The sequence below is a fragment of the Kockovaella imperatae genome, assembly GCF_002102565.1.
Source record: "Kockovaella imperatae strain NRRL Y-17943 chromosome Unknown BD324scaffold_2, whole genome shotgun sequence".
In the NCBI taxonomy this organism is placed as follows: domain Eukaryota; kingdom Fungi; phylum Basidiomycota; class Tremellomycetes; order Tremellales; family Cuniculitremaceae; genus Kockovaella; species Kockovaella imperatae.
The window spans coordinates 783074-806337 of record NW_019028942.1 but is presented as its reverse complement, the minus strand read 5'-3'; the positions used below and the strand labels follow the sequence as shown (position 1 = coordinate 806337).

At 52.1% G+C, this 23264-nt stretch overlaps 7 protein-coding genes across 7 annotated transcripts; 2 read left to right on the top strand and 5 right to left on the bottom strand.

Annotated features, from left to right (window-relative positions):
* Positions 1-4: 4 nt before the first annotated feature.
* On the bottom strand, positions 5-5254 carry BD324DRAFT_678956 (hypothetical protein). The gene is made up of 10 exons (XM_022019021.1): positions 4921-5254; positions 4070-4585; positions 3636-3992; positions 3524-3596; positions 2189-3474; positions 1830-2136; positions 1705-1782; positions 1303-1665; positions 546-1082; positions 5-505 (listed from the first exon to the last, which is right to left on the bottom strand). Exons 1-10 carry the CDS (start codon positions 5157-5159, stop codon positions 338-340), a joined length of 3924 nt encoding a protein of 1307 aa, XP_021873657.1. The 5' UTR covers positions 5160-5254; the 3' UTR covers positions 5-337.
* A 1383-nt stretch (positions 5255-6637) lies between these two features.
* On the top strand, positions 6638-9983 carry BD324DRAFT_575962 (putative trehalose-phosphatase; the record flags this gene model as incomplete). The annotated part of the gene is made up of 9 exons (XM_022013161.1): positions 6638-7343; positions 7384-7872; positions 7917-8409; positions 8456-8915; positions 8965-9255; positions 9306-9382; positions 9432-9499; positions 9538-9659; positions 9711-9983. 9 exons carry the CDS (start codon positions 6638-6640, stop codon positions 9981-9983), a joined length of 2979 nt encoding a protein of 992 aa, XP_021873656.1.
* A 148-nt stretch (positions 9984-10131) lies between these two features.
* On the bottom strand, positions 10132-11108 carry BD324DRAFT_615314 (ankyrin repeat-containing domain protein). Its single transcript, XM_022014708.1, has 4 exons — positions 10994-11108; positions 10867-10925; positions 10622-10805; positions 10132-10542 (listed from the first exon to the last, which is right to left on the bottom strand). Exons 1-4 carry the CDS (start codon positions 11063-11065, stop codon positions 10186-10188), a joined length of 672 nt encoding a protein of 223 aa, XP_021873655.1. The 5' UTR covers positions 11066-11108; the 3' UTR covers positions 10132-10185.
* A 696-nt stretch (positions 11109-11804) lies between these two features.
* BD324DRAFT_648489 (ricin B lectin domain-containing protein) lies at positions 11805-12796 on the top strand (the record flags this gene model as incomplete). Its single annotated transcript, XM_022017849.1, has 3 exons — positions 11805-12217; positions 12273-12385; positions 12450-12796. The coding sequence occupies 3 exons, from the start codon at positions 11805-11807 to the stop codon at positions 12794-12796; spliced, it is 873 nt and encodes a 290-aa protein (XP_021873654.1).
* A 183-nt stretch (positions 12797-12979) lies between these two features.
* Positions 12980-15195, bottom strand: BD324DRAFT_597443 (hypothetical protein). The gene is made up of 9 exons (XM_022013880.1): positions 14906-15195; positions 14703-14856; positions 14624-14660; positions 14403-14584; positions 13885-14359; positions 13726-13844; positions 13499-13686; positions 13294-13451; positions 12980-13245 (listed from the first exon to the last, which is right to left on the bottom strand). Exons 1-9 carry the CDS (start codon positions 15018-15020, stop codon positions 13117-13119), a joined length of 1557 nt encoding a protein of 518 aa, XP_021873653.1. The 5' UTR covers positions 15021-15195; the 3' UTR covers positions 12980-13116.
* A 2142-nt stretch (positions 15196-17337) lies between these two features.
* BD324DRAFT_575700 (kinase-like domain-containing protein) lies at positions 17338-18683 on the bottom strand (the record flags this gene model as incomplete). The annotated part of the gene is made up of 5 exons (XM_022013139.1): positions 17338-17574; positions 17627-17842; positions 17885-18176; positions 18225-18447; positions 18497-18683. The coding sequence occupies 5 exons, from the start codon at positions 18681-18683 to the stop codon at positions 17338-17340; spliced, it is 1155 nt and encodes a 384-aa protein (XP_021873652.1).
* Positions 18684-19708: 1025 nt separating this feature from the next.
* Positions 19709-22674, bottom strand: BD324DRAFT_575912 (putative RNA methyltransferase; the record flags this gene model as incomplete). Its single annotated transcript, XM_022013154.1, has 6 exons — positions 19709-20271; positions 20323-21382; positions 21420-21630; positions 21668-22030; positions 22070-22540; positions 22583-22674. 6 exons carry the CDS (start codon positions 22672-22674, stop codon positions 19709-19711), a joined length of 2760 nt encoding a protein of 919 aa, XP_021873651.1.
* Between the last annotated feature and the right edge of the window lie 590 nt (positions 22675-23264).

The window sequence follows — 23264 nt, the reverse complement described above, 5'->3', positions numbered from 1 at the left end:
AGAGTCTCAATGTACTGCTGGCACGGTCTCTCACCTCGCGAGTGAGAGGTCATCATTTGTGGCAGTTTTTGCTTGTGTGGCAGTTACATCAAATGCAAGACTTCCTCCCATCTTTGATAGTTCACAAGGGTCCCGCTCAAGATCATGGGTCAGGCACACGAATGGTGGGATTCTACAAAGTCTCCCCTTCTTCCAGGAAGGCCCTTCTTCACCACCTTCGCCCTTTGCCCTTATTCTCCCTGCCACTTTCTTCCTCGGTGACCTCCTCAATGGTACCTTCAGTGCGGGCGTAAGCTGAACCGGGAGGATGGCTTACATCAGCTGCAGATTCGGCATCTCACTTGATTGGCTCCTTACTAGATGCTCTCGCTCTAGTAGGTGGTCTAGATGCAGGTAAGGGGATCTTCCTGGGATCTGGGACGGGACCTGGGCCGGGTACTGGTTTTCTTTTGACGTTCATTTTGGAGTGGTGAATTTCCTTGATCTTATCATTGTCGAACTCGGTCTAACAAACACGTCAGACAACCCACACCTGCAGCTCTTACGCCAGTTTTGGGACTGCTACCGCCCTTGGAAGATGGGAGCGGGTGGGTCAGAGCGAAATCGATGATACTGACACTCGGCATGGTCTGTAAAGTGCCAAATGTTTGATGACTTTCTGATCGTCTGTGGCCGTTTCTGCCGTTCCTCTGAGACTTTGGCGACAATAAGGATGATCCTTTCGGGGACTGCATCTCGTATGCGGTCGGAGCCTGAGACCTTGATTTCGGAAGAGGCACTCGATGTGGTGAGACTGGGTGCACCGTCTGAGGTTGGGGTACGGAGATTGTGTTGGGATCCGACTCCATCAATCGGTCTCGGATCTGCTTGAGAGCATCTCCATCCGAAGCGGAACGATAGTGAGTGAATGTCTGGGAGTTCGCATCGGAAGCGGAGGTAAGACGAGGCCTTGTCTCTTGTGGACCTATGGGGCCTGAGCCGAAATTGTCAAGGGCCCCGGTGTGATCGGCCTGATAAACTCCCTCGGATACAAAGGAGGGGGCCACACTGGGACGAGCGGAGAGGTTGTTGGATCGCGAAGACTGGTAAGACATCAGAACAATTGCGAAGTCAGTCAAGAGGGCTAACGATCAGTGTGAAAGGACGCACCGGAGGCTGAATCGTGATCTACAGGGTACATCGTTGAAGAATGATATAATAAATTGGGGGGAAGGAAAACATGTACAACTCAGTCATTGTCTCTCTTTCACTGGCTCAATGATACCAAGCTCCTCGTTTCGGAGGAGGAGGCAATGAACCTACGGTGGGTGCTCGGATCCTTGACATGGCGGTTCCTTGAGACTCTGGATACCTGGCTTCACCTTGTTCACGGCCGTGTCGGCTGAACACAGCGTTCGACCGACCAGACGGCACTTCATCCAGTCCCTCAAGACCCAGTGCCGAATGTCGTTGAGGGATATCATCCGACTCTGCGGACCTTGTCCGGTTCATCATACCGGGTGGAAGGAAGAGAGAATGGGAATGAGGTGGCTCATCAGGTCCACGAGGGTCGTGGAGAGCTGGAGTCGATCGCCCTGTGTACTGCCCGTGGCCATGACGACCGTTCGATACACCTGGGGCTTCGGATCTGGCTTTGTTTCCACTGAGCAGACTTGGCATGACCGGCTGACAGTCTCAGCCTGTGCGTCAGGGAGCATGACTCACTCTTGGCTGGTTCCTCATCGGAGTCATAGATGGAGCTTTCCGTGGCACCTGTTGCTGGTCTTGAGTAGGCATGTTTCGCTGAGTTGGGATGTTGGTGATGCCTCGATTGACGACTGCGCACTCACCATGACAATCGAGTCCATCACGTTCCTCGGACTCTTGAGCTCGGCAGGCCGAGGTGTCTCAAAAGCCTGCCTTGATGGCTCCCTGTCGCCCTGCCTGGGATGCTGGGCACGGGTATGAGCATGGGCGTGTGGGGGATTATCGCTTTCCTCGAGGATCTTGGAAAGGTCGCCGATATCAAGCTCAGCGTCATTACGCAACGCGCCAGCCATCCAGCTACGTGATCTGACAGAATTATGAGGAGTCTGTCTGACTGACTGGTGTCGTGCAGTGGACTGCGGTGTCTGCAGCATGGACGGGTCCACAGAGCTAAGGGGGTCTTTAGTGGGGAGAACCGTGTCGGAAGCGCCGCCACACTCACGCAGGCAGCGCATAATTTGCAGGATTGAATGAGCCAATGCTTGACGGCATAGAATGTCCACGAGCTGTCCCGTTGACTGGGAAAGCAGGATAGCGATCACCATCATGGTGCTGATCTCCTCGATGAGAAGGATGAGCTGGAGAGAGAGGATGCAAGCCCTCGGTGAGACTCAACCTTCGATTGGGTCTCTGGGTGCTGGCTGAAGGTCGACGGGTCGACTGCGACTTGCTCAAGACTGATTGCTGGAACGGTTTGGGGAGCGGTTTATCTAGGGATGCTGAATCCAGAGCTTGAGGTGGAGCCTCTCCAGTACGGGCAGATGTAGGGTACTCGGAAGTGTGGATGGTTTTGCTCTGAGCGCCACTGAGCAAAGACTTGATGCGGGGATCGTGGTCTGCTCTGTCGAGGTATGAGTCTGCTGGATGAGGTCTTTGGATGAAATCCGGTACTGCAACATGGCCATTCACTGAGTGTGATCGTTCTCGTCTACTGGACTGGCGTGGCGCCGAGTTGGGATGAGGTCCAGGTCGATTATTCGAGTGGATCACTGTTCCCGCCCTTGCTGGCTGGTGAGGTGGTAAAGTCGTATACTGATGAGGGACACTTCTGCTTCCAGCGTGATGAGCGCTGGACGTAGGCTGACCCGGATGCTGTCCCAAAGGCTGCCACTGGCCACCTTCCGGCATCTGAGGTGTAGGCCTGGGGATAGAGGCGGGATCCGTCACCGGAACTGCCACTCCTACCAGATGTGGCGGTGTGATGGGCCTAGCCATGGTGTGCATGATTTTCTCCGGGAGCCCCCCACTGTAACTTTGTTGGGCAGTATGCTGGGGTTGCAGAGTCTGCGGAGTATGCTGGGGCTGTACGGGGGCCGCAGGATAGCCTGATTGTTGAGCTTGACCAGTCACATTTGAGTGGTGAGGCTGCATCTTCTGCAAAGTGTGCTGAGACTGTTGAGGAGGTTCAGCAAACGATTGGTGGTCCAGATGTGGCGGGCCCATCTGTGCCCCTTGTTGTGGCATGACCATGGGCTGATATTGTGCTTGCGGGCCCATCGACTCGCCAGGCTGAGGAACATACTGCTGAGGTGGGGAGGTGTACTGTCCTGTTTGCTGCTGGTACGCTTGCTGCTGATGCTGCTGCTGTTGTTGTTGTGGTGGTGGCGCTAAGGCCTGGTTCCCATTCATTATTGGAGTCTGTCGAAACACGGCGGGTGGAATACTTTGTATAGGCTCGACAGGAATGGGAGGGGACCCGCCCATCCACATCTCAGCTTCCTTCCACGCCTGACAGGTCTCAGTTCAGTACTGATGTCGATTCATAGGAGCGTCATACCTCTGCCCGACCTTCTTCTCTTCCCTTGGCTCTAGCATCGCGAACCTTGAGCTCCTCATGATACTTGTGTAGCCTGACATCGTTAACGACCGGAAACATGTTGGCAACTCACTGGTTCTTGGTCGTTTCGAAACATCGCTGGAGCCTCTTTCGCTCTTCGTCGCCCCTTTGTCCTTCATCTCTGGCCCGTCTGAGAGCTCTGATAGCACTCGCCAGCTCATCCTTGCAGTCTTTCATATCTTCTCGACTCTGTTCCGCCTCTCGTTCGATTTGGGTCCGGGCGACCTGTTCGGCGAACAATGTCGCCTGGAGTGTTCGAAGTTGCTCTTCTGCTTTCTCCAGCTTGACAAGGGTGGCTGCCAGCTCGGCCGTACTGGCCAACTGTTTCTGGATCTGATCATCGTTAGTGTGATGCTGAAGCTCAGCCTCTTTGAGCAGTCGCTCTCGCATGTTGTACATGTTCCCGGCGCTTAGCCTGAGTCAGTGGAACTTTCTCTGCTAGAGAGTCTCAAACAAAAGAAAGGAGGGTTCCGGTGCCCCACTCACAGAGTACCGGTCGTCCAGTTACTGGTAGGAGGAGCTGTCGCTTGATCGAGATATCCCATAGATCGAGGGGTCTGCATCGTCATTCCTCCATCCCCACTTGTCACGCTCCCGCCTTCGTTTTGACCGAGGTGCTGCAGCTCAGACGTATATGGATAGGGATCCATGTGACCTTCCTCGCCATCGACATTCGTTCCCCCTCGTCGGACCGAGCGAGCACTAGGAGCCCGATGCGGTCGATACATGCTGATACTATCGGACGGGCCCAGCTCCTCGGTCGGTGGGAAACGTCGAAGTTGATGAAGATGACGATCGGGTGAGAGAAAGTAGGAAGAGTTCTGGTCTTCTTGTGGAAGTTGAGGCGGGTGATAAGCTTCAGGACGAGCTGCTGAACGACCTGGTGACAAGATTCCTCTTAATTGAGGAGCTTGAGGAGCTGCTTGCGTCTGTAATGTGTCGGTTGAATCCCCTTGAAGCCGCCCTTTGAGAGTGCGTAGTCGCTCAGCGAGGATATTGGCGCTGGATAGGGTGTCAGCTGCGGCTAAGAGAGGGTGTTGAGAGAATGCTAGACGAGCAAGAGACGGTTGACACAAGAACAATGTCGCGGGGAGGAGATTGTCGGAGGGGATAAGACTGACGAGGTGCTGATGTCAAGTAGTGCACACAAGTCGCTTTTGTTCCTCTCGGTCGCTTGAGGCTGACTCTCGGCCAAGCGATGACAATGTACTTCAGCTACTCATCGCTTGCTGTTCATTGTCCGTCGCCCCGGACAATACGAAGTAAGGTGTGTCTCCCCAAAGGACCCCTGCCTCCTCCTCTCGACTTCCATTCTGAGGGACAAAGACTTCACTCACTCTAGCTCTTGACTGGCTTCATCTCTCTTGTCTACCTCTTCATACTCTGCATCTTCGACACGAGCAGAGGGAACGACTGGAGGTACACGATACATGAACCCATTGTTCGTATCCAAGGCAGGAGCCTCGAACAACCTGGCGAGCTCTGAAGGGATCCCACTTGCACGAGGATCGAAGAGTCCCGTCATGCCGAATGGGAACAATCCGATTGACTCGTGTGGATTGACAGGTGCCACCATTGTGTCGGTTCACCGGACGACCAAGTCAAGGAAGACAATGATGTTGTCGCTCGAGGAAAGACATGACTACCTTGAGTTTTGGGATTGACCTTTTGTCACCTCGTCGACAGTGCTTGCCCCATTCCAGCATTGTCCGAATTTGGCAACGATCTCACTTCAATATCATCCTTCCATGGACCAGAGGGGATACACTCCTTTGTCATCGATATCAAAGGTAGCACGCATCGGGTAAAGTCAAAGAGCTGTACAGTACATACAAAGGATGCCCCCTTGATCTGGCTGGGAGTCTATTGTTCACAAATTCCGTTTCAGATCATTTGGGTGCAAGGGCAAGGGCGAGCGGAGATCCATCGACTGCTCAAGCGCTACAGCACTGGGCATTTCTTTGTACCATCCTCATCGATTGAAGTCGCTGTGAATGATACGGACACAGGACACGCGCCACCATAGCTGCACCTCCATAATCATGTGGCAATGCCACCTTTGAGGGACGCCTGCGATTGTTACGCCATGCAAAAATGACCATGAGTAATAAAGGTAATCATGACGTAATGATACTCGCCTCAACACGTACCTGACGCGTTCTCAACCGTCATTCACCCCTCGTGAGGAAGAGTTCAGGCGAGAGATAGAGAGAGAGGGGCATATGTAAGGCCTGGCATGCATGGACTACTACATGATAGTTGAGTCGACTGTATGTGGAAGGTGGAAAGCTGCAATGCCATTCCGTCAAGACTCTGGCCCATCTGGCTGTATGTATGTATGAGTTGATTCCAGTGATCTCCCGTAGATGGGGGGGGGCTAATTGAACGTTTTTGCCTGCACTGCACCCCCACAAAACGACGTAATTGGTTCTCTCTCATTTTCATATTTTAATTTTGAATGGAAAAAAGAAAATGGTATGACTTGCTGCTGCTGTTGCTGCTGCACATCCCATTCCATTTCAATACCTCCTCCCTCGACTGCTCAGCCAGCATCAACCGCTCCTGCTTTAGTCTGGCTTCCCTTACTTGCTGAGGACATCGGAACCACAGCTCACTATCAGAAGGCAGCTAGCTCGTCTATATCATCCACCTACATCCTCCTGAAGTCATTGGGGAGGAAGCCCAAAAAAAAGGAAAACAGGTCATCATCCCCATTCCGCAACACACCACGACCACCTTGGGGAGAGGGGGAAAAGGGCATCTCAGTCACGGTTCTTAAGAGCAGCCGCAGATCAATATTCGTCGACAAGCTATCTCTCTCTTTTGACGTCGTTCCTCCGGCCACCACCAGCTCTGTGCTCCGTGCTTGTCACAAAGGACGCTCTTCACTCGTACTGAACACAGCCTGCTTGACGACATTCTCACCTCAACCGAAAAGGCACCGAGGTTCTTCCGAAGCGTTCACGATCATTCCCTTGGAGGTCTTATAGCGTACAAATCCTCCAGAAACGACTCCGTCTATACTGCAACCTTGTCCAACTATTCGTCATCACCATGGACATCACCGATTCAACCTTGCCTGATCCAACCCCGGAACCCTTGCCCAGTCTGGAAGAGATTCGAGCTCAGGTTTCACGTCTAGAAGCCTCGTTACGTGCAAAAGATGTCGCTCTCTCAGGTCGGATCATCCACGTCTGTCATCACCTCCCCGTTGAGATCACACGTGCTGTACCCCAGTCGACACCTATCTTGGGCGGTTCGACCCACCTACCTTCCGCTGCCGCTGAGTTCAAGCCCGAAGAGCAAGAAGTGACCACCGAGTCCCACGATGCACAATGGAGGATCCATGCCAGGACAGCTCATACAGCTATGATCTCTGGCATTCGCAGTCTTTCTCAAACGCATGAACAGTTCGTCGTCGCCTGGACAGGAGAGGTCTTGCTCCAGACACAATCAGGTCCAACACCCACCTTGGATCCTGTACCCACTCTTCCTCACCTCCTTCCTACAGAACAAGGCCATGCCAACGGTGACCATGCTGAAAATGGAGATTTTAATGGATTCAAAACACCTGTCGAGCAACCGCTCAAAGTCTTCAATGGAGAATTTAATGATGCAGAAAGGCAGGAGATTGAAAGTGAACTCAACAGATTCACCGAAGTCGAAGCCGCTGCGGACGATAGGGGGAAACTGCACTACGTGCCGGTCTTCCTTCCACCTGACGTGTCCAAAGGTCACTATGAAGGATTTTGCAAGAAAAGTGAGTGATGCTAGCCAGAGTCAGGACTGACGAATCCTAGCCCTCTGGCCGCTCTTCCACTATCTCCTCTGGCTCGACTCGACTGCCACTGTTCCCTCCCCTGATCCCCTCTTCATCCACTACCACCGGGCGAACGCCCTCTTCGCATCCCGAGTCGCGGAAATCTACCAACCCGGAGACCTCATCATTGTCCACGATTATCATCTCTTGCTCGCCCCCAAAATGATCAGAGAGGCGCTTGGAAACTATCAACAACCTCATCAGAGCTGGACTCAACACTTTCACAGCCCGTCCCCGGCCATTGGCAATGGACAACCCAAGGGGATGGATTGGGAGAGCAGTCAGTCCACTCCTAGGTCTCACGACTTCCGAGGTGGACAGAGTTTGGATAAGCCGGGTGGATTTTTCGGTCATGTTGGATCGGCGTTGGGTCAACATCTCCGAAATCCCCATCAAACGGCAGAGATCATGATTGGAATGTTCATGCACACTCCCTGGCCATCGTCCGAGATTTTCAGATGTATCCCAAGTGAGTCTGACCCAAACGGTCAGAAGTCTGACATTCCGTCTCAGAACGCCGCGAGATCCTCGATGGAATGCTCGGAGCCAACGTCATCTCTTTCCAGACTTACGCCTACTCCCGACACTTTGTCTCGACGTGCATAAGAGTCTGCGGATACGAGTCTGCGCAGGGAGGTGTCGAGGCAAACGGATCCTTCACCGCCGTCACTCACTGCCCGATCGGCATTGACATCAAGCGTGTCTCCCATGATCGCGACTCGCCCGGTGTGGCGCCCAAGATGGAAGCTCTCAAAACGCTCTACAAGGACAAGAAGATCATCATCGGTCGTGAAAAACTGGATCCTGCCAAGGGAGTCTACAACAAGCTTCAGGCGTTTGAAAAGCTTTTGGAGGTATATCCCGAGTGGCGCGGAAAAGTGGTCCTCATTCAAGTAACCACGCCTGCTCTGTCAGAAACACCTCAGCTTGAGCGAAAGACTGCTGAATTGGTTAGTCACATCAACGGCACCTACGGCGGTCTTGATTTTACCCCAGTCCACCACTAGTGAGCTCCCTGATCTTCTTCGAGTGGCAAGCTGACATCCGTCCAGTCACCAAGCGATTGAACGAGAGGAATACTTTGCCCTGTTGTCCGTCGCCGATCTGGCCTTGATAACCTCTCTTCGAGACGGTATGAACACGACGTCCATGGAGTTCATCCTCTGCCAGGACAAAACGTTCAAGTCGCCTCTCGTCTTGTCCGAATTTATGGGCACAGCGACTTCTTTCCAGTCGGCTCTCCAAATTAACCCTCATGACTTGCTCGGCGTGGCAGAAGCCATCGACAAAGCTTTGAGAATGTCACAGGAGGAGAAGGAGGAACGACACGCTCAGCTCTACAGCAGTATCTCGGGTTCAACGAGTCATACTTGGGCTGCGACGATTCTCACCCAGCTTCTGGAAAACGTTGGAGGAGATCATACGGCGCATCAGACGCCTGCTCTGGATCTAGGCGTGATGAAAAAGGCTTACAAGAAGGCCAAGAAGAGGTTGATGCTGTTTGATTACGACGTGAGCCCCAGTGATCCCTTGTCAAGTGCTCGACTCACACGTGCCGCAGGGTACCCTTACGCCCATCGTCAAAGTTCCCTCTCACGCCATTCCCACTGAGCGTACTCGCCGAGCCATTTCAGCCGTCGCCGCCGACCCCCGGAACATCGTCTATCTCATTTCTGGACGAGATGGCGACTTCCTCATGGAGCATTGGGGCGATGTTGAGGGTCTCGGTCTGTCCGCTGAGCACGGAAGTTTCGTTCGCGCCCCTGGGGCCGACGAGTTCTCCAATATGACGGAGACTCTGGACATGAGCTGGATGAGCGAGGTCGAGGAGATTTTCAGGTACTACATGGAGGTAAGATCGAATCTGGACTGCGACTCATGACTTTGGCTGACACCACTCAGCGTACGACGGGAAGTACGATTGAAGTCAAGAAAGCTTCCATTACTTGGCACTATCGGAATTCGGATCCAGACTTTGGGTGAGCTAGTCGTCTTCACCCTGTTCGATCAGTATCTGATGTCACTTAGCGAGTTCCAGTGTAAACAAGCTCTAGACTTGTTGGAGAGCAGCTTGGCGCCACGCCGACCAGTCGAGGGTGAGTGAGACCGTATGAGCATACCTTGACTGCTACAGTTCTCGTTGGCAAGAAAAATCTTGAAGTCCGACCTCTTGCCGTCAACAAGGGAGAGATCGTGCGGAGATTGATGTATGAGAACCCCGACGCTGATTTCATCTTTTGCGCGGGAGATGACAAGGTGGGACTCGATTCCTGCACGATCGATCAGAGCTGATTCTTGTTTGTCCAGACTGACGAAGACATGTTCCGATCGCTTCGGACGGTCTTCCCCCCTGGCGGTTCGGGCCCAGGTCAACCCTTGATGCTCAAGCCACCTGTCGCTGTGACCTCAAGTCTCGATCCTGAGGATGCTGAGCAGCTTCCCGATGTGGAGCTCCACTTGACTCCCGAGGTTATCTTTGCAACAACGGTTGGACCACCGGCGAAGAAGACTTTGGCCAGCTGGCATGTAACATGTCCGGAGGAAGTGGTTGAGGCTCTTGAAGGGCTGTGCGAGGCGTGAGTGTGAGGAAAGGCCCGGAGCCGAGCTAGACTAGACGTGGCGAAAATGAGAAACCGATGGCACGGACACGATATGATACGATCTTTAATACACAGGCTGCGACATACATGATTTTTCTTTGATGAATGCATTAGAGTTTGGGCATAGACATTGCATGGCGAGGGTATGGTCCATGTTTTTTTCGGCCGCATCACCGCTCCAGTTACTGCTCGTCGCCTGTCCTCGTTCTCTTGCTAGCATCTTCATCTCCTGGAGTCTGCTGTGGTGTTGCATCTCCTCCAGTCGCCGCACCTAAGGCTCTCCCAGCATCAACATGCCTCTGGATGATCGCTCTGAGCTGTTCATCCGGTTCCACACCATCTCTAGCAGCTTGCTCCATGACTGCCTGAGCTTCCGCCATTAATGCCGAGGAATGCAAGTCTGCAAATTGATCGATGGCGACGTTGTTGGCTCCTTGTCCGTCGATCACTGAGACCGCACCATCTTCCCCATCTCCAGATGATAACGATCGAAGGTAATGTGCTATTTCTGGATGATCCTCCTCCAAGCTATCTGCAGCCTGGGATGAAGTGAGAGCGAAGGGTAAGCGTCCACCTCTTTGGTTTGGGGAAATCCTGGGGGACGGATAAGAAACACACCACTAGACCCTCTTCATTCTCCCAATTGACATCCGCTCCTTTCTCCACTAAGAATCTGGCAGCCTCCATCGTCTCGACAGTGAACAACGGCGTCTCTCCATCTTCATCAGGAAGATTGATATTGCCTCCTTTCGATAAGAGGTATTCGAATAGCTCGAGATGGGCGTAAGATGCCGCCGCGTGCCTTGTTGAAAAAGCTTTTAGTCAGCTTTTTGACTCTACACTTTGCTCAGGAGCGAGCTGACATTGGCGTGTACGAATTATGATCTTTTTCGTTCGGCGAGAACCCATCTTCGATCAGCTCCTGGGTAGTCAATCGTCCACTGTCAGAACCAGGACGAGCGGACAACGTGATTCAATATATGTACTGACCTTGACCCTATCAAAGTCTCCGTCACTCGCTGCCACCCATATATTCTTCTGTGAGCTCGAAGCGTTGACCATCTTGCTTTCTTACGCGACGTGAGTAGTTCAACACCAATCAAAGGCAAAATCATCATTCTGACGGACTCATAGAACTTGAGCCGATCAATTGCAACTTTACCGAAAACACGTGGGAGTGGCGAAAGGACCATATCTTCGATGGTAAGTCGCCTCAAGCCGCGCTCAAGTCGTCCTGCCCCAACTTCTGAAGTGAGCAAGACTGCTGAAGATGGAGTGGTCAAGAGACTGACTGACTCATCTAACCCGTCTTGAATCCAATGACCCCTGATAAGTTCGCCTTCTTCCTTCGAGATATCACCCTTTGTCCCAAAAGGTCGAAACTCAAACGCTCAGAAGTGCATAAAGGATGGTCGGAGCAGAGTACATTCCCCCCTTGAAATCAGTGTGTGATGTTGACCGATAATGGACCGGCGGACTATCAGAAAGGCTCTAGACCTTCAGGGGTGACAGATGAGAGATATCAGCTTGATAACTGAACCCCGAGCGTGTAGCTCGCTGATCCTCCCGATTGATGTCTCATTCTCTCCGTCATCAGCAAGGACCGTCCTTGTGAATCGTGAGGTATCGCAAAGAGCCACTACGAGATACTTATAACGCACCTCTGATCCGTTCTTTTATTCGATTGTCTCGCTCAGGAAGCAAGCCCAGCATTTCATCAACCATTTCCTATCTTACTCATTCATTCAAGCGTTACACTCGTTTCCAAGTCCGATAACTTGAATCTGACACCTAAGGCAAGATGTCAAAGATACCCATCTTTCGTTATCTCTTCACTGTCGTAACCCTCTTCTTTACCCAGTCTTATGCGATGCCTCCTCCCGCCAGTATGTCAGCGCCCGCAGCCGCGCCTTCAGCCTCAGTCTCCTCCGTTGGGCAATCTGGTGGCAGCGGAGGAGGAGTATACAATCAACTTATCATTTCGTACCGCGACAATCTCTGCCTGTCCATTGTAGGAGGCAATATCGCATCGCCCAAAGAAGGTATGGCGGTTCAGTCCCTCCCTTGTAAATCCGCCACAACCTGGAATGTCAATCGTGGTCAAACGCTCATCACGCTTGCGGCGGATGTCTCGCTCGCGCTGGACGCGAAGGATCTGGTAGATCATGGTGAAGTGACACTTCAGAAGACAAGCACAAACCTGCCAGAACAGACGTAAGCGTTGATTTATGTTCATTCAAAGTGTAAGGCTGACGCCATGGGCTACCAGATGGTATTTTACCAACGACAATTACATCGCAGTGATGAACTCCACGCAATGCTTGGACGAAGGTGTCAATGGAGTCCAGCTCTACACTTGTCAGACAAACAATGATAATCAAGGTGAGTTCTGGTGTGCGTTAGCCAGTACGGTACTGAACATTGGCTGGTCCTCCACTCCGATTAGCGTGGTACGTCCTCCCTGCCGAAAACGCCCCCGACCCGAGCATGACATACACCGACGTGACTTCGACGCAAAGTGCAAGCGTTAGTACCGATACGAGCTTGACCATCAGTACCGGTATCAGCACAAGTTCCATGGCGAGCATCAGTGTCAATACGGCCAGCGCTGCTAGCCTCAGTGCCAGCGCTTCGGCAGCTCCCAGTGGCAGTGCCACCTCTCAACAGCTTATCAATGGTATTCAGTGGAATCCATTCGCCTCGGACACCAGAAGTGGATCTATCGTGTCTTCCGCTGGAGCGAGCGCCACATCATCAGCAACAGCTTCCGGATCTATCTCCCCCAACATGTGAGGCGAACATGTGAGATGCGCTCTGTAGCGCTTGAAAGCCAGCGCTGCTCTTGCTTTAGTGGCATCGCTCCATGACCCCACCTGACTTTCCTCAGCCCATATGTATGTTTTATGTTTTGCTTCTTTTCCCCTATGTAGAGCTTGTTTCCGAGCCAGATCTTGCCAGGGAAAACCTGACGCTGCGCCGACATTCAATCACTACATTCTAGTCACATCTGATGTCTGTCTACTTACGCAGCTACATATGTTACAACAGCTTGTTTCAACCCAGCTTTCAGTCGAGCCCTTCTCGATCTCTGTCCACCGAGTCTGAGCGAGCTTTCAGCTGGTCCTCTCCTTCTTCAGCCTTTTGCCATGGGCCAGAAGCAGATACAGCCTGAAGCACAACTTGGCAAAGTCGTTCTCGTAAAGCTCAACCGGATAGTCTGCTCCGAGCTTGTACGCTGCGGCCTGAATTCCCATGAGCATCTCTCCAATTTACTGACAGGGAGTACTCACCATTCCCGAAATCACGGCCACTTCATGTGCATTGACCAGAGTCCAAGCACCTGCAAATGTGGTGTGATTCGAGCCACGATTGAGAAGCCACACGAATGGCACAACGAAAGCATAGTGTGTCCAGGAGTGGCACAACTGATGCCACCAATCCTCACGGACTGCAAATGGATGGTCAGCTAGGCGCATGATGGTAAAACCAGCTCACTGATCTTGTCCTTCTTGATCTCGTCCTTTTGCCACATGTGCTTATGCTTATTATTGAGGAAGATTGTCTGGAAGATATGCTGATCCTGTGGTTTTTGCGCATCTTTCAATTGATACTGGAAGTTTGAACAGTCAAAACACATCTCCAGCTTGCGCGGGTCGTCTGGTAGTTGCTTGATAAGGTACATACTGTGAGATCAGCGTATAATCGAGCTTTCTCTTCCTCACGGATTGAACTCGTGTTGACCTTTCTTGTAACGATCGCTGTCATCCCTACCTCCGACCTCCTGGACAGCTTCACTAGTGTCAAAGTCCATGGTGTAGTATTTTTTCATGTAGTCCAGATCCTGAGAGGTCAGCAGACTGCTTTCAATTGGGCTGGCTCACATTGTGGGTCACCGTGACATCGTCGCTCCATTTCGTGTTGCCCAAGACCCTCTTCTCGCTCCAAGTGGCAGATTTGCCAAGAACCCGCTTAGCAGTATCCGCCAAACAGCAAAAGACTATTTCGTCGAAAGTCTCTTCCACGGCTGGAATGTCCTGATCCGCATCGTTCGGATTATGAAGATCTTCCTGTTGTCGTCTCTGGCGTAGATGAACTCGGACGTCGGGCTTGCGTTGATCGACCGAGATCAGCTCTGTGTTGAGTCGCACATCTACATTCTTGGACTCGAGATCTTTCTGCCACTTGGTATAGAAATCGGTAGACTCTGGGAAAACCACCATTGGCGGGAGGTTCGATGATAGACTCTTCTTGTCTACTTTATACCACATTCCATAGGTCGGTGAAGTATAGAGCCTCTCCATCATGACGGTAGGCAAGTCCGGAGTAGCATTGCCAGTGCCGAGGAACAGCGCCAGGCTGTGTGCACTGTCAACAAATGTTCTCTCTCTTCTTTACTCACGCTGGATATATCATGTAGTTTATGAATTCATCGCTGAGTCCCCAGAGCTTCAGAGTGACCTTGATGGGAATGATAGCGAAGAAGACTTCTCCCCTTCTCATCCACTTGAGCGCCGTATCAAATCGAGCAATGTCCTTTTGGTGCTTGTCGACAAGCTTGGTGGGGAACAGGTTGGTCCAGAACTGAATGGTCAGGAGATGTGACAGAGGACATGAACCCACCTTGTCGCCCTTACCGAAAGAGACTTGGAGATCCACTCTAGAGTGTCCATCAGCAGAAATCACTCTTGAAGGGACTCACGGCTTGGCTTCATAGCCTTGCTTCTCAAACATACGAAAGGTATGTTGGTAGATATATGATCCACCTTGAACACCTTGATTCATCCATGATGATCCGTATCGATTCTCATCGATCGGAATAGAGAATGCTTGACCTCCACAGTATCCTTGGGCGTCTGACGTGGATGATCAGCATGAGATTCGCCTGCCTCTGGTCACTCTCACCAATCAACGTGACCTCGAATTTATCTGGATGCTTTGCCAGACTGTCTGCACATGACATGCCAGATGCTCCTGCGCCTACGACGAGGACTCTTTTTCTGTCGCTGGGGGAAGGCATGGTATGCTCGTCGAGGGATGTCAGCAGTCAGTCTTCAGTGACAAGTGAGTGGATCAAAGATATCAAAGGCTGATTGAACGGGACTCCATCTAGGTTCATGATGATTTGCCCCCCTCCCCATCCATTTGCTTTAAAAGACGACGTCACGAGCCGTCTCAGTTTCTACACGCTAACAAGAATTGTTGGATGACACGAATCGATCGACCGATAACATCGAGATCGACTGGAATCTCCGATCAAACGGAGATGAGAAATACGTCACTGTGGCACTCATGCTCTGTAATGGAGGGATGCATGATTAGCGAGACAATATGATGTGATATGTGTTCCTATTGCTGTCTACATCTCATGACCACGTCGCCTGAGCTGTATCAGAAGTCAAAGCTGGAGAGGCTAGTGGAGAAGATGCGAAACGAGAATTACTCGTTACTGCGGGTGATCTGAGTGTGTCCAGTCTGGCAACGCGGGCTCGGTCAGTATGGCTGTCTTCAAAGCTGAGGACCTACCTCCATTCCGCCCTCAGTCTCCCGTACACTGCCTTGAACGAGCTCAAGGCTCCTTTCTCCTGGACTAAAGTCATGCTTGTCGTGGTGGCGGCTTTGGCCGAAACGGCGGAGACGGGATTCGAAGAAGTTCTTCTCCCATCTGTTATTCTGTGACTGGAACTCGACGGAGAATGGGCGGCAGCGTTGGATGCCTGCGATGCCAACGAACCCGTGCCATTCGACCAAGAGGCATGAGGGAGGAACTCGATTCGGAAACGAACAGGCTTTGAGATGATAATACCGGTCACGTCTGCAAAATCGTCAGACCAAAAGACCAAAAACCGCTCGTAGGGATTCAGAGCCACTCGCCTCGGATCTCCTCCACTTTGCACTTTAAGACACCCCAGCTCTCTGCATCCTCGAGCCTGACACTGACTCCAAACGATTCGAGCAGACGGACGCATTCATTTCTTGTGGAGATGCACTCGTCCTCAGACATCAGGGTGAAGACCTGGATCTATCAGAAATGCAGTCATGTCACCGACCCACCGCAGGTTTCCAGCTGAAGAGATTTGAGAACCAGGACTGCTTGATCTCGTGAGATGGTCCAGCCACAAGTGGTGATGGCGGTGCAGACGGGACATTAGGGGTTCCTAGATACGGAGACGCTGTAGGCGATAACATGTATTCCGCTTGCAAGGCTTTCGGCGAGTTGGAAAAGTCAAGTGGGGGTGCTAAAGCATCGATCAGCAGAGATCAAGCGCCAGTCACGCACGTTTAGACTTTCGTCTCTGCTCTGCTCTCCCCGTCTCGACAGACTTGGCAGGACCATTGATCATGGAGTGTCGTTCGCGAGCCACACTCGGCCCTGCCATGCTGTTTTCCCTGTTGGACGCATCGCCAAGGTACGATCGTCGCCTTCCAGCATCGGCTGCATTCCTCGAGGTTGTTACGTTCTCATCCGTGAGAGCCCTCTCGTATCCTGGTCTTTTTGGCTTACTTGCTACATCGCCAGTCTTGGCAAGCTTTGGCACTTCGAACGGCAGCGGCGTAGCGATCGGTGTGTTAGGAGCACTGCCCTCACCAAGGCTCAATGCAGGTGAAGGGAGAGGGTCCACGACGATGGATGATCTCGGTGAAGTTGATCCAATCAGTTGTAGCTGCTCTGCAATGTCGTGGAAAAATTTCTGAAGAGCGGCGTCTTGGACTTGAGGCACTGCTATATTACCGGATGGCCCCGTCATCTGTTGGGGCATCGATCCTGCGGTGGATGCGGGAGACTCCTGGACATCGGCGGGACTGGGCATTGTCAAGCCAAGACCGGCGGGAGGCCTTTCCGATGCCAGTCTGCCGTCTTCGGGTTCCGGCGTAGGACGTTGAAGCAGTATGCGAGGTGTTGCTGCAGCGGTCTTTGAGTCGCTGGACACCGCTGCTGTAACGGGATTTGGAGAGGCCGGTTTAGAACCTGGGCGAGGGGATGGAGGTCTCGGTCCAGCTACTCGGGGACCGCCGTTCGGTGACGCTGGCGCCGGACGACTTGCCCGGTACGGAGACGTTGGACCGTTCGATCGATCTCTCGTGTTCTCCACGGTCGCTTGCTTCTTCGCCACTGTCAGTCTCGCTTGATCAGAACGAGGAGCGGTTTCGGACACTGATCGATCGGGTCAGAGACTGGTCCTCATTACTAGTCAGACAGACTCACAATCTCCTGTTGAAGATCGGTGATGATCGGGATCAGGGTTGAAGTTTTCAAGATGTTTGTTGCGATATTGCAAGAGAAGATAATAGAATGCCTTTTCCCATGTTTTTCTAAGGTCTCACTCAGTGTACCGCTAAGATAAATGCGCCAGAACCCACTCAGGAGTCAACAAAGCTTTGACGATGGCTCGCTCAGAGGATCCACACCACAATGTTTTGAGATTTCTCAAGATGTCCCGGTCGATTTCCTTATCAGACTTGACGGGTCGAGCAATCTGTTCCAAGCGAGGCGGATCGACGACTCGGAGTCTACGACCCGAATCGGTATCCTGTTTACGTTGACAAAAGGGATGGGAGCTAATCTCGGCCATCTGTGACGGCATCAATTGCGAATCCCCTCATCACGTTTGAGACATCACCCACCGTGATACGTTTCTCTGGGTCAACGACCAACATGCGAGTGATGAGATCTTTAGCGTCAGGCGGCAATTCACTAGGCATGACGAATTTGCCATTCTTGACTTTTTGAAGGAGCAGACGAATATTCTCGTCGTCGAAAGGGAGTCGTCCAGTCAACAAGGCAAAGAGGATGACTCCGCATGACCAGATGTCGCTCGCAGCTCCATGATAGGACATCCCCTGAGGCTGTCAGGTCTCTTGATGACAATCGCTGTCACCCACCGCTACGATCTCTGGACTGGCATAATGCGGACTGCCACATGAAGTTTCGAGCAGCTTGTCGCTGGGCTCAAGTGCTGCCATGCCGAAATCTGCAATCTTGATGTTTCTCTCGCGGTCTAAAAGCAGGTTCTCCGGCTTGAGATCCCGATGACAGATATTGAATCGATGACAATAGTCGACACCCGCGATGATCTGCTGAAAGTAGCGAGACGCCTCGTCCGGTGGTAATCTGCCCTGGGAAACGAGGTAGTCGAATAATTCGCCCCCTTCCACATACTCGAGCACCAGGTACCTGGAGAGCAGACATCAGCACCGTCCAGATCACCAATACTACACTTACAGCTCTTTTGCCGTCTCCCATACGTCGTACAAGGCCATGACGTTGGGGTGGTCGATGAGTTTCATAATTACAATTTCCCGCTCGATGCCCAAGACAGCCTTGTCGTGCTTGTTGCCAGCGTCCGCGATCGACATGCGTGAAGAGAATAAGAGCGCATGCTTCGGAACAATCTTAATGGCGGCATACTGGCCCGTTCTTGAATGCTTGGCGATCTTCACTCGACCTGTTTACCTGGTTCAGCCTGGATCCACAAGCACGGGTTCACAACTCACCGCTGGCGCCTTTGCCTATTGTTCGGCCGATCCGCCACGGGCCAATAACTTTTGGATCTCCAGGTTGATCCGCCGCTGCTTTACCGCCTGTCGCTGCAGCTTCCTTCTCGAATCGAGTCTGACCTTTGCGTCGAGAATGCCTTGCTCTTGGAGGCGATGGCGTGGGAGGATCTACTGGCTCCGTCATAGCGGAATGTAGGGTGGGTGAAATGAAAGAGGCCCAGTATGTAGTCACGCCAAGATGAGATGAAGCGAGATGAGGCAAAGATCGTCAATGACTATGCAGATCAACTGAGGCACCACGTGAGTGCGTCGAAGGGTGACCCAATGTCGAAGTCGAAGGTGCCAGTCGCGCAGAGCTGGGACGGCCGGGTGCTTCAAACACCGTTTTCACCAATGTCCAAGGACTGAAGCGTCTCAAATCCCTGTAGCCTGCCGAGTAAATGAAGAATGAGCGAAGAGACGAGATCAAGAGACGAAAAGGCAACAAGGATCCATTAGGTCACCCGAGATCAAGTTTTGTGAATTCGTCCCCTTGTTCAGTTTGAGCAGGTTTGATCTTCCTTGATCCATTGAGAGGCGGGGAGACCGTGTCTCATCCACGGGTATGTTGAGCCCCATGCACCGTTAGCGGGCGAAAGAAGCAGGTACAGATCCACGGCCTCGGCCCAACAAGTGGGTGAATCAACCTTTTGCCCGTTGCCGACTGGGCGAGTCGAAACCTTCTATGCTTATCGATTCAGATGTCCATCATGAGCGAAGGAAAATGTGTCAACCCATGCTTGCGGTGAGAGAGCTCCATGACGTGAGCGGGCATTGCTACATGGATCGAAATTGGGAGACTGAGCTGGTCAACTCTTGGTTTGGTTTGATAAAAACTCGTTTTCACATTCCTCGTTACGGGGCTGGTCGATCAATGGTTCCCTCTGGGAACATCCGTTTGCATAGCTGTGCAAGGACGAGTCAGGAAAGATGAGTGTGAGCTACTGGTCCAGGGTCATGTTCTATAAGTCGAGCCTATACTCCATGCACATGTGAGTAATCCGATCCATGGGCCCCTGAGCGAACGAATGTATAGTTCGAAGTGACATGAGTCCAAAGGGCAGACAGGTCCAACGAAAATGCTTCCGAACATGTGTTCAGCCTTTTCTCATCGAAACATACAAAGCATTATTGTACATACATGGCCTTCCAACCTGTGAAAGACAGGACTCAATGCCTCTTCTTCGAAGCCTTCTTGATCCTCTTCTCAGCCCTGACCTCCTTCCGCATCCTCGCGTCTACAATCTTGTACTTCCCCTTAACGCCACGCGGTCGACCTTTAACTCCTCTATTGACACCCTTGGCCACGACAAGCTTCTTTTGAGCCTTCTTGTCCTTTCCGTGTGCTCTTCCTATCATCTTTCCGACCTGTCTAGCCTTTTCACCTTCGTTGAGATCTTCAGCTTCCATGACGCCATCAGCCTTTTTCCTGGCCTTTTCAAGTCGTTGAACGGCCTTGAACTTTTTACGAGCTTTGGCTTCGGCAACCTTTTTGATTGGACGAGCATCCAGCGCACGTTGTCGGTCGCGGAGAGCAGCGACAGCCTCTTTTGTGATGGGAATGTTTGCTTTGTAATATTTGGATTCATCATCCAAGAACCAAGACGGGAGTCCGTCCTTGTTGAATGTGGAGAGACGATTGAATCCCTCGTCGACGAGCTGATTGACCGTCTTTTCGCGATTCACGAGAGCCGTAGCTAGCGATACAGCCTCGGCAGTGAGAAGACCTTTCTCTGCAAAAGAGTAATCAGACATCATGCCGAAAGCAGATGAGAATGACTCACCCTTGATGATTTTCCTCTTCACTTCGTCCTGGTCCTCATCATCCACATCCCATGTAGGCCCGTCGTCCTCGGGTTCCTGAGGCACGATTTCAAAGTCTAAGTCCTCGTCCTCTTCATCGTCTTCCTCGTTCTCTACGTCATCCTGATCCTCACTCTCATCCATATCGATGTCCTCATCCTCGTCCATGTCTTCGTCCTCACTCTTCCCTGACTCCTCTGGACCGTCCAGTGCCGCTAAATCACCCATGCCCTTGAAGACGGATTGATCGAACCATAGCTGAGCTTGTCGACTCAGAGTAGCACGGTCTTGAGTTTCACGAAGCGTAGTGACGAGTCCGGACGTCGTGGGACGCGTGTGCCTCGATGGTCCTGCTACCTGCTCAAACCTCACTCCCGTCTTGACCTTCTTGATCGGTTGTAGCTCTTCGTCTGACTCCTCATCACTCGAATCCAGCTCATCCCCATCTGCAGCTTTCCGAGCTGCCACCTTGTCCCACCCACCCTCCTCGCTGTCTTGCTCATCCTCTTCGATCACCTCTTTGCCCATCCGGAAGACCTTCTTTCGAGACTTTTCATCTTCCGAGTCAGATCCTCCTTCCTGTATACCATGCCAAGCATCGAAATTCCTGTCCTTCATCCGCGCTTGCTTGACTTTCCACTTTGCATCTCGTACCGCCATTCGCTCCTTGTACTCGTCGTATAAGCCGTCGAGCTGATCCTCGAGTCCGTGAAGTTTTGCCTCCCGTTCGTCTTCTAAGTCGAGCACTTGATCGTCTTCATCGTCGAGCGTAGTGGTCGCCTCGTCGTCTTCGTCACTCATGCCATCTTCGTCTTCGAGCTGATCATGAATGTCCTTGACCCCCTTGCGCTTGGCATCGCGTTCGCCTTCTCCGAGGTCAAACATTTCTTCACCTCCCGCCAAGGCCCTATCCTCGTCATCGAGATCCGTTGGGGCAGTCATGTTCAATTGCAGTTTGAGCAGCTCCCTGGCTTTCTTCTCGTTGGCCCGTTTGCGGTCCTTCTTTTGTCGATTGGTCTTGGCCTCGGCCATGCGTTTCATCTGCAAGTCAGCAAGAAACATTAAAGGACGAATTCACCTCCTCGGAGATCTGCTCTTCCTCGTCCAAGGGCTCCACTACAACCTCCTCCGTAACATCGGCCGTCTGATCCGCTTTGACATCGATGCCGTACTCCAGGCGGATTGCTAACCTCCATTTCATCAACAACTTGAAGTCGCCCTTGCCCAAGACTTTTAGATCCGCAAAGTTTGCTACAACGTCAGATGTCGTGTGGCGTGATTTCAGCCATCTAGACTTCAGTCGTTTTTCATCGCGCGACCACTCACCCCTTCTCCTCGTCAGAGACAAACTCGATCTGATTCAGCGTTCCCAGCAGAGACACTGGGTCTGTTCCTCGGATGAAGTCCTCCGCTCTAGCCTTGTGGAACAGAGTATAATCTCCATCTGCGTAACCTTCTCTCGCTCGTCGCTTCTTCTCGGGCATGAAGACGTTGGCGTGAGCGTGGCTGTTGGGTTGTGGCAGCTGTGAAGAGGATGCTTGAGCAGTGGAGTCCGATGATGCGCCTGTGATCGAGGTTGGGAGTGGAGCAATATCTTTGAAGACATGCTTTGGATCTAAGAACTTTGGGTCTATATGCTTTGGAGCCATGAAACCTTGGCACACGACGAAAATTTCCGCAGAGACGTTTCTGGATACCATGAGTGTGGTCCGAAGATGTGATCCTCACCTAGATGATGGAGGCTTTGTTGCTTCTACGGTCTTGAACAACTGTCCAAACACCCAAAGCAATGCGTTGTAGTCTTGACTCCTGAAGACCTTGGTGACGAAATTGCCGTCTTTTGCTAGGAACTCGGTGGCCAACTTGAGACTTTGTAGGACCAGCTCATTTTGCGTGAAAGCATCTTGGACCCAGGCTGAACCGACATTCGGAGCTCCATCGTGCATGACCAAGTCGGCTTTCCAATCATGCAGATGCTGCTTGAGCTGTTGTCGACAGTGCGGAGTCGTGATATCAGAGACAAAAGTTGAAACGTGAGGAAGAGGTCGAATAGGGTTCAAGTCTACACCGACGATAAGTGAACCCTTTGGCATGTATTTCTCAGCCACCTGTAGCCATCCTCCAGGAGCTGCACACAGATCGATGGCGCATCTCGCTTTGGATAGGAGATCGTATTTTCGATTGAGGTGGATGAGCTTGCTGAGGAAAGTGGTCAGATCTAGCTCGACGGTGGTCACTCACAAGGCGGAACGCGCTCTATAGCCTTGCTCTTTGGCAAGCTTATAAAACTTGTCCAACCGCCCTTTACCTGTCTTCTTGTCGTGCTTTCCCATGGTGCCGAAGACTTGAACAACGGGACAGGTGTGGTAATGGAATGGTTGTGGACAGTGAATCGCAAAAAATTATCTCGCCTCCACCGGGCTGGGGTGTATGGAGCGGAGATCCCTTTGACTCTCCGTGCTTTGAACGACGGAATCAAATCCTGATACTACACGCGTCTGACCTTTTTCTTGAAATCTGAAACGACCTTCACTCTCAAACACGAACTGACTGCCTGTCAGTTGTAATTGATTCAATCACAACTCGGTCGTGGGCGGCGACGACACCAAAGGATTGTCGACACTGACGATAGCGATGACCATCTAGACCTTAGTCCGCCACACGGCCATCGACTTACCTTCCTTCCGATACTTACCGACTCGACCCCCGCCTGATCTCCCTTTGCCACACACATATCATGCCGACCGACACTCCTCCTTCGCCTGCCAAAGGCGTGACAGTGTCCCCATCAATCTTCTCCTACCAAACAAGAATACTGGAACGGACATCTTCACCGCGTCGAGGTAGCGTCGGAAGTAGCTCTCTTCTGGGTTCACCCAGTAAATCCATCCTTAGCCCGACTGCGCTCGGATCTCCTCCATCG

Bases quoted from the DNA above. Each gene is read 5' to 3' on its own strand.
- BD324DRAFT_678956 (XM_022019021.1), bottom strand. From the start codon at position 5,159: ATGGTGGCACCTGTCAATCCACACGAGTCAATCGGATTGTTCCCATTC. The intron at 1,083-1,302 runs GTAGGTTCATTG...ATGTCTTACCAG, and splicing joins CAAGGATCCGAGCACCCACC to TCTTCGCGATCCAACAACCT. The intron at 506-545 runs GTAAGAGCTGCA...CGTGTTTGTTAG, and splicing joins GTAGCAGTCCCAAAACTGGC to ACCGAGTTCGACAATGATAA.
- BD324DRAFT_597443 (XM_022013880.1), bottom strand. From the start codon at position 15,020: ATGCCTTCCCCCAGCGACAGAAAAAGAGTCCTCGTCGTAGGCGCAGGA. The intron at 14,661-14,702 runs GTGAGTCCCTTC...TGGACACTCTAG, and splicing joins CAAGGCTATGAAGCCAAGCC to AGTGGATCTCCAAGTCTCTT. The intron at 14,585-14,623 runs GTGGGTTCATGT...CTGACCATTCAG, and splicing joins CTTTCGGTAAGGGCGACAAG to TTCTGGACCAACCTGTTCCC.
- BD324DRAFT_615314 (XM_022014708.1), bottom strand. From the start codon at position 11,065: ATGGTCAACGCTTCGAGCTCACAGAAGAATATATGGGTGGCAGCGAGT. The intron at 10,926-10,993 runs GTCAGTACATAT...TTGACTACCCAG, and splicing joins GAGACTTTGATAGGGTCAAG to GAGCTGATCGAAGATGGGTT. The intron at 10,806-10,866 runs GTCAGCTCGCTC...TTTTTCAACAAG, and splicing joins CATAATTCGTACACGCCAAT to GCACGCGGCGGCATCTTACG.